Raw genomic sequence first — 13,064 nt, 5'->3', positions numbered from 1 at the left:
CATGATCATGGGGGGGGGTGCTGCAAAAAAATTCACATTTTTCAGTGCCATGGTAACTTTGAATGGTCACTAAATGAACTGTTGTAAGTTGAGGACTACCCAGACAGTAATGTTTACCCTGACACTGTAAACTTTTACAATACACGTACTCCAAGATGTGGCCTCCTGGTTGTAAGATACAGCCAAAATTTCCAGAGAACATAACTACTTTTCCATTCTCATACCCTGCAGCTAAAAGCAGTTCTCTGCAACTGCCAGCTCTGGCCATGTTAACAAGAAGCCCGTCATGCTTGGCCTGGTGCTGCCAAGTGCTTGTATTCCTTCCTCAATCTGTGTTATCTTTATCTGGGTCAATTTCAGTTGCAAGCCTCCTGGGAATCAGCTCCCACTCATTAATCCCTTGGCTATGACCCTGCCAGAGTCTGGTGCCAAGGACCAAGTTAAAAGGCGATTTTTAAAAACATAATGGAAGGCATGCTTTTTAGATACAAGAGAGGAAAAAGGAAAGTGAGATGGGAAGAAGTAGCCAAACATCTCTTTAATGATGTGTATCTTTACAAAGTTTTGGTGCCCCCTCCCCCTCTCTTTGCAGGGATACTTTTTCTGGGTAGCAATTCTATTTTATTTCCAATAGCTAAGAGACTAAGAAAGCCTCTCAATGCACCCATCTGCCATATTTTTCAGAGGATTTCTTTAGGGTGTCAGGAATTGTTTATGATGCAGCAGAAGCTCTTTCTTCCCCAGAAAAATAAGCATGCTCTGTCTATTTTTCATCCATTCATGGCTCTGGTTTATTTATTTTTGGGGGTGGTGGTGGTGGTGCAAGAGCCTTTCTTACAACTTTCAATTGCCGGAACTAAGGCAGAGGGGACACATTAGCCTACCCCGATCAATGACAGCTAAGACCATTGTCTGAAATTATTGCAGCCTATCAAGTATGCGCCGTGCATGTCACTTTTTCCCCCTGCCCAGCTCAACAATGTGGTGCCCATCTGAGAACATGATCTTTTTTGACAGATTAGAATTCAGCAAGTCTACTTTCGCACCATTATTTTCACACTGTGAATGTGTACAACTAGCTGTTCCAGAGGTACCAGGCAATAAATCCCATGCAAACTTTGGGGACTTCTTCCTCTCACAACCAATTGAAAGGAACAAACCCTAAATTAATCTTGAAAGCTGACAACTTAAATTTCCACTTTGGTTCTTAACCAGGCAATAGTAATGCTGGAAGTGAAAGTGCACCAGCACACACAAATAATCCATGTATATCTTCAACTCTTCCGTCAAAAGTTCATATAAGTGATATTAATAGGTGGAGGAGAAGAAGAGCTATATAATAGGAAACAGTTCTTATAGTCCAGTATTTCCTTAGAACTGAACTTATTTAGATGTGACCAATTCTTATACAATAGAGAATTAAGAATCTTGACAGATTTGCACAAAATCACATTATTACTGTAAGGGAGGGGAGGCTGGCTCTGGGTCTTGATCTCTCTCTCTCTGTCTGATTTTCATGTTTTGATAATCTAATCTCCAAGTTTTCAAGTGAAAACAAACATTATCATCAGATTTGGAAACTCCCGAGATTTTAATCATTTTAATTTAATTCAAAAAGTATCATTTCATTTTGAGCTTTTATAGATGCCAGGTTGTTGTGGATGTTACCGGTATATATCTATTACTGTATATCAGAATATGTTTTTAATTGACTCCCCTGACCTCTAAGATCTCGTGTAGTTTTCAGCTGCATTCACAGAGGGGTAATTTGAAGAGCAACACATAATTCCTGCATAGCATTTCTGGCTGCTGAAGTCAATTTATGAAATGCTCCCCTCTCTATTGGTTTCTTTTTGCACAACCGAGGTTCCCCACCTTTTCCATTAGAGACCACAGAGACATTTGATACCTGCCACAGACATTTTGTAACACATTATGTAAAAATCTGTCTACTTCTGCAGATCTGGGAGTAAACTTTAGGTTACACAATCCTGGGCATTCTCCCAAAATGTTGGGACTCCATTTCCCCAAAGACCTGGCCAACATGGCCTTTGAGTGAAATTTGCAATGTTGTTATCCCAACAGCATACCATTGTTAAATGAGTCCCTATGCTTTGCTCTCCGATTATTATATGATTAGAGGTAAAATTGTAGCAATGTGGTGGTGAAAGTTACTACTTTCATAGCATGGGTTGATTCAGGCTTCCACCCTTCTGAGGTCTGCAAAATGAGAACCCAGATTGTTGGGGGTAATACGCTGACCATGGAGTTCACTTAGAGAGCTATAAAGCACTGTAAAGTGGTATATAAGTCTAAGTGCTATTGTACAGTGTATAAGAAGCAGAGAAGATCCACACCAAGATTGGCAGGAGAGACTGTTTCCATAAACAGACTACAAGCTTATGACTGCATGAAAGCAAAGGAAGACAAATGGCAACTAGAGTAAGTCAACACAGAGTTTCACAGTATATTCATTATTTTATCAATGTCTTTTGCAATTCATCAAGCCTTCCACACTGCTAATGAGTCTATGTGAAGGACGTCAAAAGAAAACTCTAAGATTAAACTGTATTTTAAGAAAAAAATGTTCTGAAGTATTCAATAAAAATAAGAGAGGGAGAATAGGACAATATATTCTTTCCATAGCATTCACTGCGGTCCTCTCTTTGACTTTGGACCTTCTATCCACTTCCTACTGATTCACACAAGAGCTATCTTCGTGGAACTTTGTAATCTGCTTCAAATTAAATTGGGAAACTGTCTTACTTGTTCTATATATTCCTGTAAATCACAACAAAGCTGGTTCTACCCTAGTCGCAAAGACTATGTTATTTGCAGAGAGAAAGTCAGTGGTCGCTTTTCCCGAGGTGCAGAATGCATGGCCTTACCAGACATAATTTAAGTCCCAGATACATAGCTGCGTGTAGGCAGCCAACTTCCCATTCCAAAACCAGCTGGAAGGAGCCTGTCTTTGCATCCAGCTTCCTTTGCTCTCCCCCACAAACGTCTTATTCAATTACAGGCAAACCTCCAAATGTATGGTTTACCACATGATACTCCCATGCTGTGGAAATGCTAGTAGTTAATTGTTCCCATTTCCCAAATTATCTATATCCCATCCTTCTAATTCTAGCAATATACCAGACCTTAAAGTGGGTTTAAGTACAGAGCCCCAAGGAACAGCTACGTAATAAAAAATTCTCACTTACAGACTGGAGAATGGAAGCTCAGAAACCTCCATATTGCTGCATTAGCAAGATGCACATCCAGCATTAGTTTGAGCTGCATGCACCAAAAGTGATGCCCCAGATAATGCTTTTAAAGAAGAAAACGTGCACATATTTCTATTTCTTATTTAGAAAATGTTAAGTCTCTGTTTACAGGTTGTGAACCATCTTGCGTAACTTAAGTACTTCTTACGTACTGATTGGTCACCCACCAATGAGGATCATTGGCCTGTTCTTCATTTGGGAAATGTTGAACATGCCTGAGAAGAAAATAACGAACATGCAAAAATTATTAATACTCCCAGATTTTATAACAATGGAAATAATGCAAAAAATACAAAAAAAAGGGTGGTGATGGTATGGGTGTTGGCGTAATAAATATTAAGCAATTGTCTCTTGAAGTAGTACTTATGAATGGGGAAAACATAGAAAGCAAAACCAGACTATGAAAACAGTTCACATGAGAAATGAAAAACAGCAGTCTATAACACAATTTGAAGGACTTACTCCCCAAATAAAATACCAATTATGATCCTTAATCAAAGGACTCATATGCTGTAAAACAACGGCAGGAAAGTTTTCAGTGGCTAGGGCAAAAACTTTATTTATATATTTTTTAGACAGCCCCGGAACACTGTAACATCATGTCAAAGTTGGCAGGAGCAGAGTTTGTGGTTCCTTTCCTCCCTTCTGTCCCATACACACGCCTAAAATGAACTCTGAACAAACACAGGGTAACATATTTGGATAACATGAGAAGACTGCAAGAAAGGGAAATCAACGCTTCCTGATTCCTGTCAGCATTAAGTACAGCAGAACTATTGTAGTGTGCAAATCCTTTATAATTTAAAATGGTTCAAGCACAAAACAGCTTTTCTGTAACTACTGAGTATCTCAGTTTTGAACTCAAGTCTTTTGAGATCAAAATAATGCTATTTTGAGCCTGGAATTCTTTTTTGGATGAAATGGAACAGTACTGGAACTCTGCCAGTAAGATTAGAATAATCTGCTTTGAATTCAAGAGCTGGGATGTTTTAGTCTTGATCAATTTTGATTTGGAAGCATTTTATTTGTTAATTCATAACATTTGATTTCATTTTAAGACTTTTGCACTGTATTGTGCTTATTCTTAATAGTCCAGCTCTGGCTACGCATCTGGGAGAGAGAGAAAAAAAAAAAACTTCCACAAAATGGCATACCTGCATGTTGTTTCTTTTTTCTGCCAACAGCTGCTCCAATAATCTGGATCAACTCCTCTTCAGAGGCATTACATCGTAAGTGATCCCGTAAGGATACTTCTGAATTTCCAAAAAGGCAGACCTGAAATAAGAATAGAAGATGAACTGAGATATAGCTCCACTCTCCATCAGATTATATGGATATAGCACTATAGAAAAGTTTAATAAATCCCCACAACATTTTAGTTCCAGATTATCTTTCAAAAGAAAACATTGGTTGCTCCAACAATGAATCAGTTTTGTAACTTACAATAACTGGCAATGGCTGTACGAAATGCCAGTTGGCGATATCCTTATTTTGAGGCAAGTATGCAACTCCTACTCCATTTGAAGATGGAAAACAACCATAACACACTACTTCCCACTAAAATCAACAGGTCAATTTTGGGTAAGTCTACCTTTCCATTCCAGACTCCCAAAAATAATAATAGGAGTCAGCTTTGCAAGATAGCCAAGAGAAGAAGCACATTCAGATGAACTATGTGTACTTTATTGAAATGTTACATTAACAGAATTTTGCAAGTCTGAAAGTACATTTCTCCCCCATCATTTTTAGTGCCCAAAAATTAGAGAGGGTCCTTTCTGAGGTGTTTGGCCATACCCACATTTCCTTTTATGGGTCAAGCTGCTCTTATCTAACCATCCCCTGGCTGTGTCTCTTCCCCCTGCCTCCCAAGTTCATTCCCACACATTATTATAGAAGGAGAACAGTCCCAAGACCATCTCTGAGAACTGCAGGAACTCAACAAGGGTGTGTACTAATGTAGACTTGCTTATTGAATTTTACAAAGTTCTTCTAAGTATGAGAACTTAGAAGTCGGTATAGACTGGAAGCTAACATGCAACGTTCCCAAGTTGGGCATATCTCCTGCGCAATGTTTGCTTTGGAAGTGATAGCATGTTCTACTGATCTGCAAACATTTTGAGGTCAAACTTTGAAACAGGCCATTCCAACCTCCAGCTGCAAGTCAGAAACTTTAGGGTCAGAATGGCATTCAGGAGTCAAGACATTTGGAATTTAAAATGTTTGACTTGCATCTAACATACTATCAAAAGTATTGTTTTTCTCTGGGTTGAGGACTGCACTTAGCTTTTGATTGATATCCCAAGGGCTGCCCTCTAGTAAATGAGTATGGTCTGGACAATTAAGTAAATGGAGCCAGGACAAGAACTAGATTTATTTTAACATAAATTAAATGAACTTAATTGGGAATTTTCTGTTGAATTAAAAAGAGCCAGGTCTTTAGGTCAGCAGCCCCAAACCTTTGGGCATCAGGGACCGGTTCCATGGCGAGAGGTTTTTCCACAGACCGGAGGGGATGTGGTTTCGCGTGCTACCTGCATCCTGGGGATGGGGCTTCGCTTGTCAGCATGGCCTGATTTCATGGCCACTGCCAGTCCACAGATCAGGGATTGGGAACCCCTGCTTTAGGCTCTTATGAAAAATCGGGGGGTGGGGGATGGTGTCCTCACTCCAAGGGACAAGATATTCCACAGGCAGGTGCAATGGCAAAGAAGGTCCTTCTCCTACATCTCGTCAGCCAGAATAATTGAGCTGACAGGCCCTACAACATGCCTTCTCTGCTGCCACGGATGGAGCAGGCCAATCCACTGAGATGAGGTCGTCCCTCAAGTAGCCTGGACTCATGCCATGAAGGAATTTAAATGTGATTACCAGCAGCTTGAATTGCATCCAGCAGCCAATGTAACTCGCAGAGCAGTGGTGTTACATGGGCCATTCTTGGCCCTAGGAACTGCCCGTGTGGCTGCACACTGTATGAACGCCACCTTCCGACTCTTGCTTACATAGTTAGTTGCAAGAGTCAACATTCTTGACTCTTGCAACTATAAAAGGATATCCTTTTGGTTTTCCTGGCAATAAAACAGAAGTAGTTTATTTCCCCCCGCCGCTAAATTTTTGTAAACATCCCAGTCTAGCCTACAGCACCAAGGTTTCCTAGTGGCCTCCTGTCCAAATACTACATCCAATGTTGCCTCAGTTGTTTTGAGATTAGCAAAGATCTCAAAACAAAGTTGTTTTGAGATCATCTAAATGTTGCCACCTGCTGGTTCTTTAATTCAAACTTCTCCTAACATGACACAAAGCACTGGCTTGAATATTTCAAGGACATTAAGATCAGGCTCTGTAAGTCATTTAAGCTAATGAATTTGCTCTGACTTAGTGTCAACAGATATTAATGCAATGCTTGCTGTCATCAATTGTGGGAGTTGGAACTTTTAAGCACTAAGTCTGAACTAATTACAAATAACAACTTTCAACGTGACAGTAAAATTGATCATCCTCTCCCTGCTCTCTCCTCCCATTTTACTACTTGGTCTGTACCCCACATGTCTGATTTAATAGTGCTTGCCAATTACCACTTACAAGATCATTTCAAATAAAAGACGAAAGTATATTTACTTTCCATTAGATTTCATATTTGAATACAGTGTATTGGAAAAGAAAAAAGAAAAAAATCAGGAAACAGCAAAAATATGTTTGCTTCAAGTAATAAATGAAACAGGAATTGTTATATAATTTACTACTTCACTACTAATACTACTTTATCCAAGATGGTTTAAACCAGTGGTGGGATTCAATTTTTTTTACTACTGGTTCTGTGGGCGTGGCTTGGTGGGAATGGCAGGGGAAGGATATTGTAAAATGTCCATTCCCTCCCCACTCCAGGGGAAGGTTACTGCAAAATCCCATTTCCTCCCAATCAGGGACTCAGGAGGCAGAGAATAGATGGGGGCGGAGCCAGTCAGAGGTGATATTTACCAGTTCTCTGAACTACTCAAATTTTCCACTACCAGTTGTCCAGAACTGGTCAGAACCTACTGAATACCACCTCTGGTTTAAACCTGTTCTGAATTCAATGCCCATTTTTAATGAGCTCCATGCATGTCAAATAAATAATCATATTTATCATTATCATTTATCAAGTTGTACCCCCTTGCTCAATATGGGAGTCTGAATTAAAGCATTCCAGAGAGATAGGTGTTAGCCTTTGCTTGAAATCATCAGTGAAGGCTTCCATTTCCCTGGATAATTGGTTCCATGATCAAACAGAGAAAGCAATAGAGTTACCTTCAAATTCCCATCAGCTGTGATCCTTAGCCGATTGCAGGATCCACAGAAATGCTCAGACATGGAAGTGATGAAGCTAACTTGCCCTTGAAAATGTGGTACCTTATATGCCTGTTAAAAGACAAATATGGGAACAAAATGGAAAAAAAGGCCAATGAAGTTAATCACATCATTTGTACTTCATTCCTAAAATTTCTTCTAGTTTGTGAAAGGAGAAGCTAGGGATACAAAAATGTTTTGAATTCAAACTTTGTGAAATTCAAAACACCTTGCCTCCAGCAGAAAACAGCTGTCTCCAATGTGAAATGCATTTATTAAATGCATTAATTAAATTTATAGGCTGCCTGACTCCATCGTGACTCTGGGAAACATATACAATAAGTATACATTAAAAACAATAAACTATAAACATCTACAAAAAGCAGATGTCCAAAAAAATAACCCCAATTCTGGCACACTAATTATCACTATGTTTGTCATTCACTCTAGCTTAGATCCCGGCGAAAGAGTCAGATTTTAAAGGTTCATCTGAATAAGGTCAGAGTGGGACTAAACAAATTTCTGAGGGGATTATAATTCTAGATGAAGGATGCTATAATAAAGAAGGCCCACTTCCGGATCTCCTCAGGTAAAATTATTTAGTCAGTGGAAACATACCCAGAACATACCAAATATGCTGGAATATATAGGATAGGCAGACTGGATCTGAGTACACATACAAAAAAGAAAGATAACTACTAGAACACTACCACCCCAAATCCCTTCCGATGGCCACAAAGAATATCATGGTTGACAGTACTTTTGAAAATGCTAAGATATCAAAGAGAACCATGACAGCTGCACTATTCCTGTCCCAGCTCTGCCAGAAATTAGAGAGAAGTGTGAACCATGCCATCTTAATATTATGTCCCAGTATAAAACCAAGCATAAAACGCTCTAGATAACCTGTATTTTCCACATTATGCATTTCCAGCTTGTTTTCTGAAGCTACAGCATGACCACTTTTTCAACAATCTTCCCCAAGAAGTGAAAGTTGGCGAGAGGATGAAAATTGTCCAACACTGTCCACTTCAACAAAGTCCACTTCTTGAGGAGGGAGTGAAGCATCTCTTCCTCCAAGAGAAGCTTGTTTACCACCCACTCTTTCAGCAAAATAAATATTATTGCACAGACCCAACCACACAGCATCCCCCAAATGGTTTTAACCACCCAAGGAGTGACCTCTCCCCCCCCCCAATTGGTTTAGTAGATTTGAGGATCCTCAGCAGTTACTGGCTGAAAAGCATTCCAAGTAACTCTACAAGACCTTGCCTTTGTCAAAGCTATAGGATCTGGACAGTTGGAAGACAATTCCAAGCAAGTCTGTGCAGCTTTATCTACCAGATGAAGCTCTCCAGGTTACCCTGTAACTTCATCTCTACCTAGCTAGGAACAAGTCTCCTTAAAAAAAATATCCCTGAACAGCTATCTGCAGCTGAGATAAAATGCCAACCTTATCACCATGATGCAATCTCTAATATGTGTTTTTATGTTCAGTTGGGTTCATTTGTTGTCTTCTTCCCAACTGCTCTTTTAGTATCTCTTTTGACATTTCATCTTCTCAGACAACTAAGGAGTTCCCTAGGATTGACTCCCAGTAAGAAGCCATACAGGAATAATCCAATCTAACCCAACTCCTTTGACAGAAAGGAAGTGGCCAATTGCTCCATCAAGCCACCCATCAGATCCTCAGGAAAAGACCTCAATCTCCTCCTGAAACCCTATAGGATGGACTCATCTAATAACTGTATTCACCTGTGGCATCCAAGGGTAACCTCAGCATGCCTAAACTCAATCAGAGATTAATGGAATGGGCTAATTCTGAGTTTTATAGAAGTATCTTAGGCTCAACCCATTTTATACTCAAAATAGCTGTTTCACCCTTGAAAATGGTGTTTCATATTAAGTATCATTCAAATTCTGCTAATTTTACACACTCCTAATAGTTGTGAATTAGATGGGTTATGGGGAAAGTTTAGGACACTAACAAGAAATTCTGTAAATGCTTTTACAGAATGAAATGTTACTATGAGGTTAAAAGTCACCAGTAAAAATATTCATGTATCAATACTATGCTGGAAATCAATTATTGAATTTGGGATTTTATTATTCCTTCAATATGTATATATATTATCTTTATGATAAAGAACAGACACTAGCATTGTAAAGATTCTTATCTTCTTACCAACAATTTCCTGTTAAAGTTATTTCTACAGAGGTCTTACATGCTAGATGGAAAAATCCATGACAACATTTTAATGATATGTGTTTAGATGAAGGCTATTTTAAAATTCTTACGTGCTGCATACTTCTCTGTTAGAAACATTATGCAAATCATGTACAAATCACATGTATTATGGAACACATTTATATTATAAACACAACAGTAGTTGTCATGGATATAACTGCAAATTGACCAAAATTCCCAGACACAATACCTCATGCATAGTCTACATAAAAAGCAAGCACAGAATAGTTTGTGTATAGTAGATAATACCAGAAATTTATCACAGACAATTAGGAAGGTAATGGTACATAAATCTACTCTAAAAACTGAGGAAATACTTAAATAACTACAGTTTAGAAAGCATTATTTCTAGTCAGAAATACTCTCTCTCTCTCTCTCTCTCTCTCTCTCTCTGTCTCACACACACACACACACACACACACACACACACACACACACCTCATCTTTAAACTACTGCAACACACATGGGCTACTCTTGAAATTCTTCTCATTTGGATGTTGCAGCTGTCAAGGAAGGCAGCCACACAAACAATTCTCGAGGCCCCTAGGGTGGCCCATATAACACTGCTGTTAAGCAAGTTGCACTGGTTGCTACCATGGGATCCTGTGAACCCCATTGGTCAAGTGTATGTGCATGCTAAGGATCACATTGGCTAAGGAATTTGTCCCCCTGGGTCTAGGTAAAGAGCCCTTTCTGCCATAGCTCCGGCCATCTGGAACATTGCACCCCTCTAGGCGAGATCTGCACCAATCCTCTTGGCATTCTGCAGAGTGTTAAAACCTAGCTCTGCCAATTCACCTGAGACCCCAAAGTGTGTATGTCATATGGCTATGGCTAATGGACTGACAGATGATATTACCTCAAACTGTTTTAACTTGCTCCCTTCTTTTAACTCCTTTTAGCTATCTTTTTAATATTAATACTTATTATCTTAATAGTTTAATGTTTTATATATTTGTTTTTATCTTCTAGTAAACCCCCTAAAGTCATTTTAGGTGAGATGGATGACGTATAAGTTTAAAAATTACATGATAAATAGCTACAGTACCGAGCCATGAGTAGCATAATTGTCAGACCTTATATGTCTGTTCTAGCAGGACTATAGAATTCACATCATGTCTCTTCCTCCCTCATAGCTAACCAAACTAGTACTGAAGTAGCAGACCAAGAAGCTCTCTAGGATTATTGATCCTTTGATTATGATAATTTTCACCTTGGCAGTGCTAGAAGCTTCTTCACAGGGCAACATTTTCAAGTCTGGCCATTTCTGTTTAATTGTATCCAGCATTTCTTTGTAGCTCACCATTTTCTTGAAGTTCCACTTGTTGCCTAAAGGAAGAAGGAAACAAACATTATTGATCAAATAAGCCTACTGTGGGAGGTATTTTATTATACAAAAGGCATGTTTTTAACTATAGCACATTGTCATCTGAGGTAACAGAGTGCTATGTGATTAGACAATACTTACGATGCAATGACAGGCAGTTAAAAACAGTGGTAGCAGTGGAAGGAGCAGAAGTCTGTGAAAATCCCATTTCAGTGCAATTTCTTATGTTTTTTATATGGTAAAAATAATAGTATTATTATTATTTAGTATTATTAGTAAAACTTAATATATAAATGTAGGAATACGTGGAATATATTCATTGCGTTTTGCTGCCATGAAATTGATCGGAGACATACAACATCAATAATAAAAAAATACCAGCAATGCCAATACATTGGGGTTATACCTTTCCAAAGAGATTCCCCTATATGCCACAGAGGCTGAAGATACCTGTAAATTGATATTCTACCACCATCTTTTGCAGGAATGGGAATCTGCCACTCCCTTTACTCAGTCTTTGAACCCATTTGTAATCTTAAGAACTCACCATCAAAAGGCATGTATTCTATAAAGCGCACATCCAGGGGCTGCTTTTCTGTAAGAGAAACAAAATCCAGCAGCTCATCTTCGTTGAGTCCTCTCATAATCACACAGTTCACCTAAAAGAAAAAGTGAGTGAATGAGTACAGGAAATGACCCAAGGTCATTGTGCACAACAGCACAAATCCATGTAGCAATAGCACTTAGACTCATATCCCGCTTTACAGTGCTTTACAGCCCTCTCTAAGCAGTTGACAGAGTCAGCATATTTCCCTCAAAAACCTGGGTCCCCATTTTACCGACTTTGGAAAGATGGAAGGCTGAGTCAACCTTGACCTGCTGAGATTTGAACTGCCAATCTCTGGGCAGCTGGCAGTCAGCAGTAGCCTGCAGTACTGCATTCTAAGCATTGTACCACTACGGCTCAGTAGATAGTAGATAATGTGTTCTCTATTATCCTGCCCCCCATTTATTTATGTATTTTTCATTTACATATAATAAGTACTTAGTGAACAGCATACTGTCTGATTCAGTTGCTTATATGGTAATACTTTTTAAAATCTTAATTTCTTACTCTGTTATCCAACCATTGATAAAACAAGTCTCGTGTTCTCTCTTATTGAAAAGAAAATTACCCCTATCTTTCCTTTATGGGATTTTTTAAAATTATGGGATAACTAAAGACAAATGTGTATTGGGGAGTTACTTCCAAAACTAGCTATTGGGATTAAGGCATTACAGCATCCTTCCTAATTTGAGGATCTCCAAATGCCTTGGGCAATAGGTCATTTCCCATAACTCCTAATCAGCAGAACCTCTAATCTTCACCATTTTTAGTTTGGAATGGTGAGATAAGAAACAAATAGGCAACAACACTGTGTTTATTTAAATAACAAATAATTGAAAGTAACATATGAGATGTGACATAACTATGCCAAAACTAAATTTGCACAATGGTAGCAAAATGATTAGAATGCAGTACTGCAGGCAAACTCTGCCCACAGCCTGAAATTTGTACTTTTGGGTAATAAAATGAATACTATGTAGTTCTAGATTACTAGTAAGGAATATTCTCACCTTAACAGGATTATAGCCAAGATCAAGAGCTTTGTGAATTCCTTCCATTACTTTGTGGAATCCTAAAACATCAAAATGCAATTATTCAAAAAAAGTTGAGCAAAATGTTTTATAAATACACATAAACTGAATCCACAATACTAATATATAAATTTATAAAATTTACAATAAATGTATACATTTATTTTTGCATTCTTTTAAACATTAATTCACGACTCTCAAACACATTTGAGTAAAAGCTTCTTTTTGTATGTAAAACAAATGAAATATAATAAC

At 38.5% G+C, this 13,064-nt stretch overlaps 1 protein-coding gene across 3 annotated transcripts in view; it reads right to left on the bottom strand.

The window, feature by feature from the left end:
* Positions 1–13,064, bottom strand: part of MOCS1 (molybdenum cofactor synthesis 1) — a 38,401-nt gene that overhangs the window by 8,491 nt on the left and 16,846 nt on the right. Inside the window, exons 5-10 of one of the 3 annotated variants that reach the window (XM_087717905.1) lie at positions 12,789–12,850; positions 11,719–11,830; positions 11,058–11,173; positions 7,557–7,667; positions 4,427–4,547; positions 3,440–3,487 (exon numbers count right to left, since the gene is read on the bottom strand). In XM_087717905.1, coding sequence (XP_087574031.1) covers positions 3,440–3,487; positions 4,427–4,547; positions 7,557–7,667; positions 11,058–11,173; positions 11,719–11,830; positions 12,789–12,850 — 570 coding nt within the window. Of the gene's footprint in view, positions 1–3,424; positions 3,488–4,426; positions 4,548–7,556; positions 7,668–11,057; positions 11,174–11,718; positions 11,831–12,788; positions 12,851–13,064 lie in introns of all 3 variants that reach the window. The other 2 variants (XM_087717907.1, XM_087717906.1) reach the window with 2 other exon arrangements.

This window comes from Thamnophis sirtalis, unplaced genomic scaffold (genome assembly GCF_051295495.1).
Source record: "Thamnophis sirtalis isolate CommonGarterSnake01/CBP01778 unplaced genomic scaffold, rThaSir2_p1.2 scaffold_6, whole genome shotgun sequence".
Lineage (NCBI taxonomy): Eukaryota > Metazoa > Chordata > Lepidosauria > Squamata > Natricidae > Thamnophis > Thamnophis sirtalis.
The sequence above is the reverse complement of the archived record's forward strand: the minus strand, read 5'-3'. Positions and strand labels throughout refer to the sequence as shown.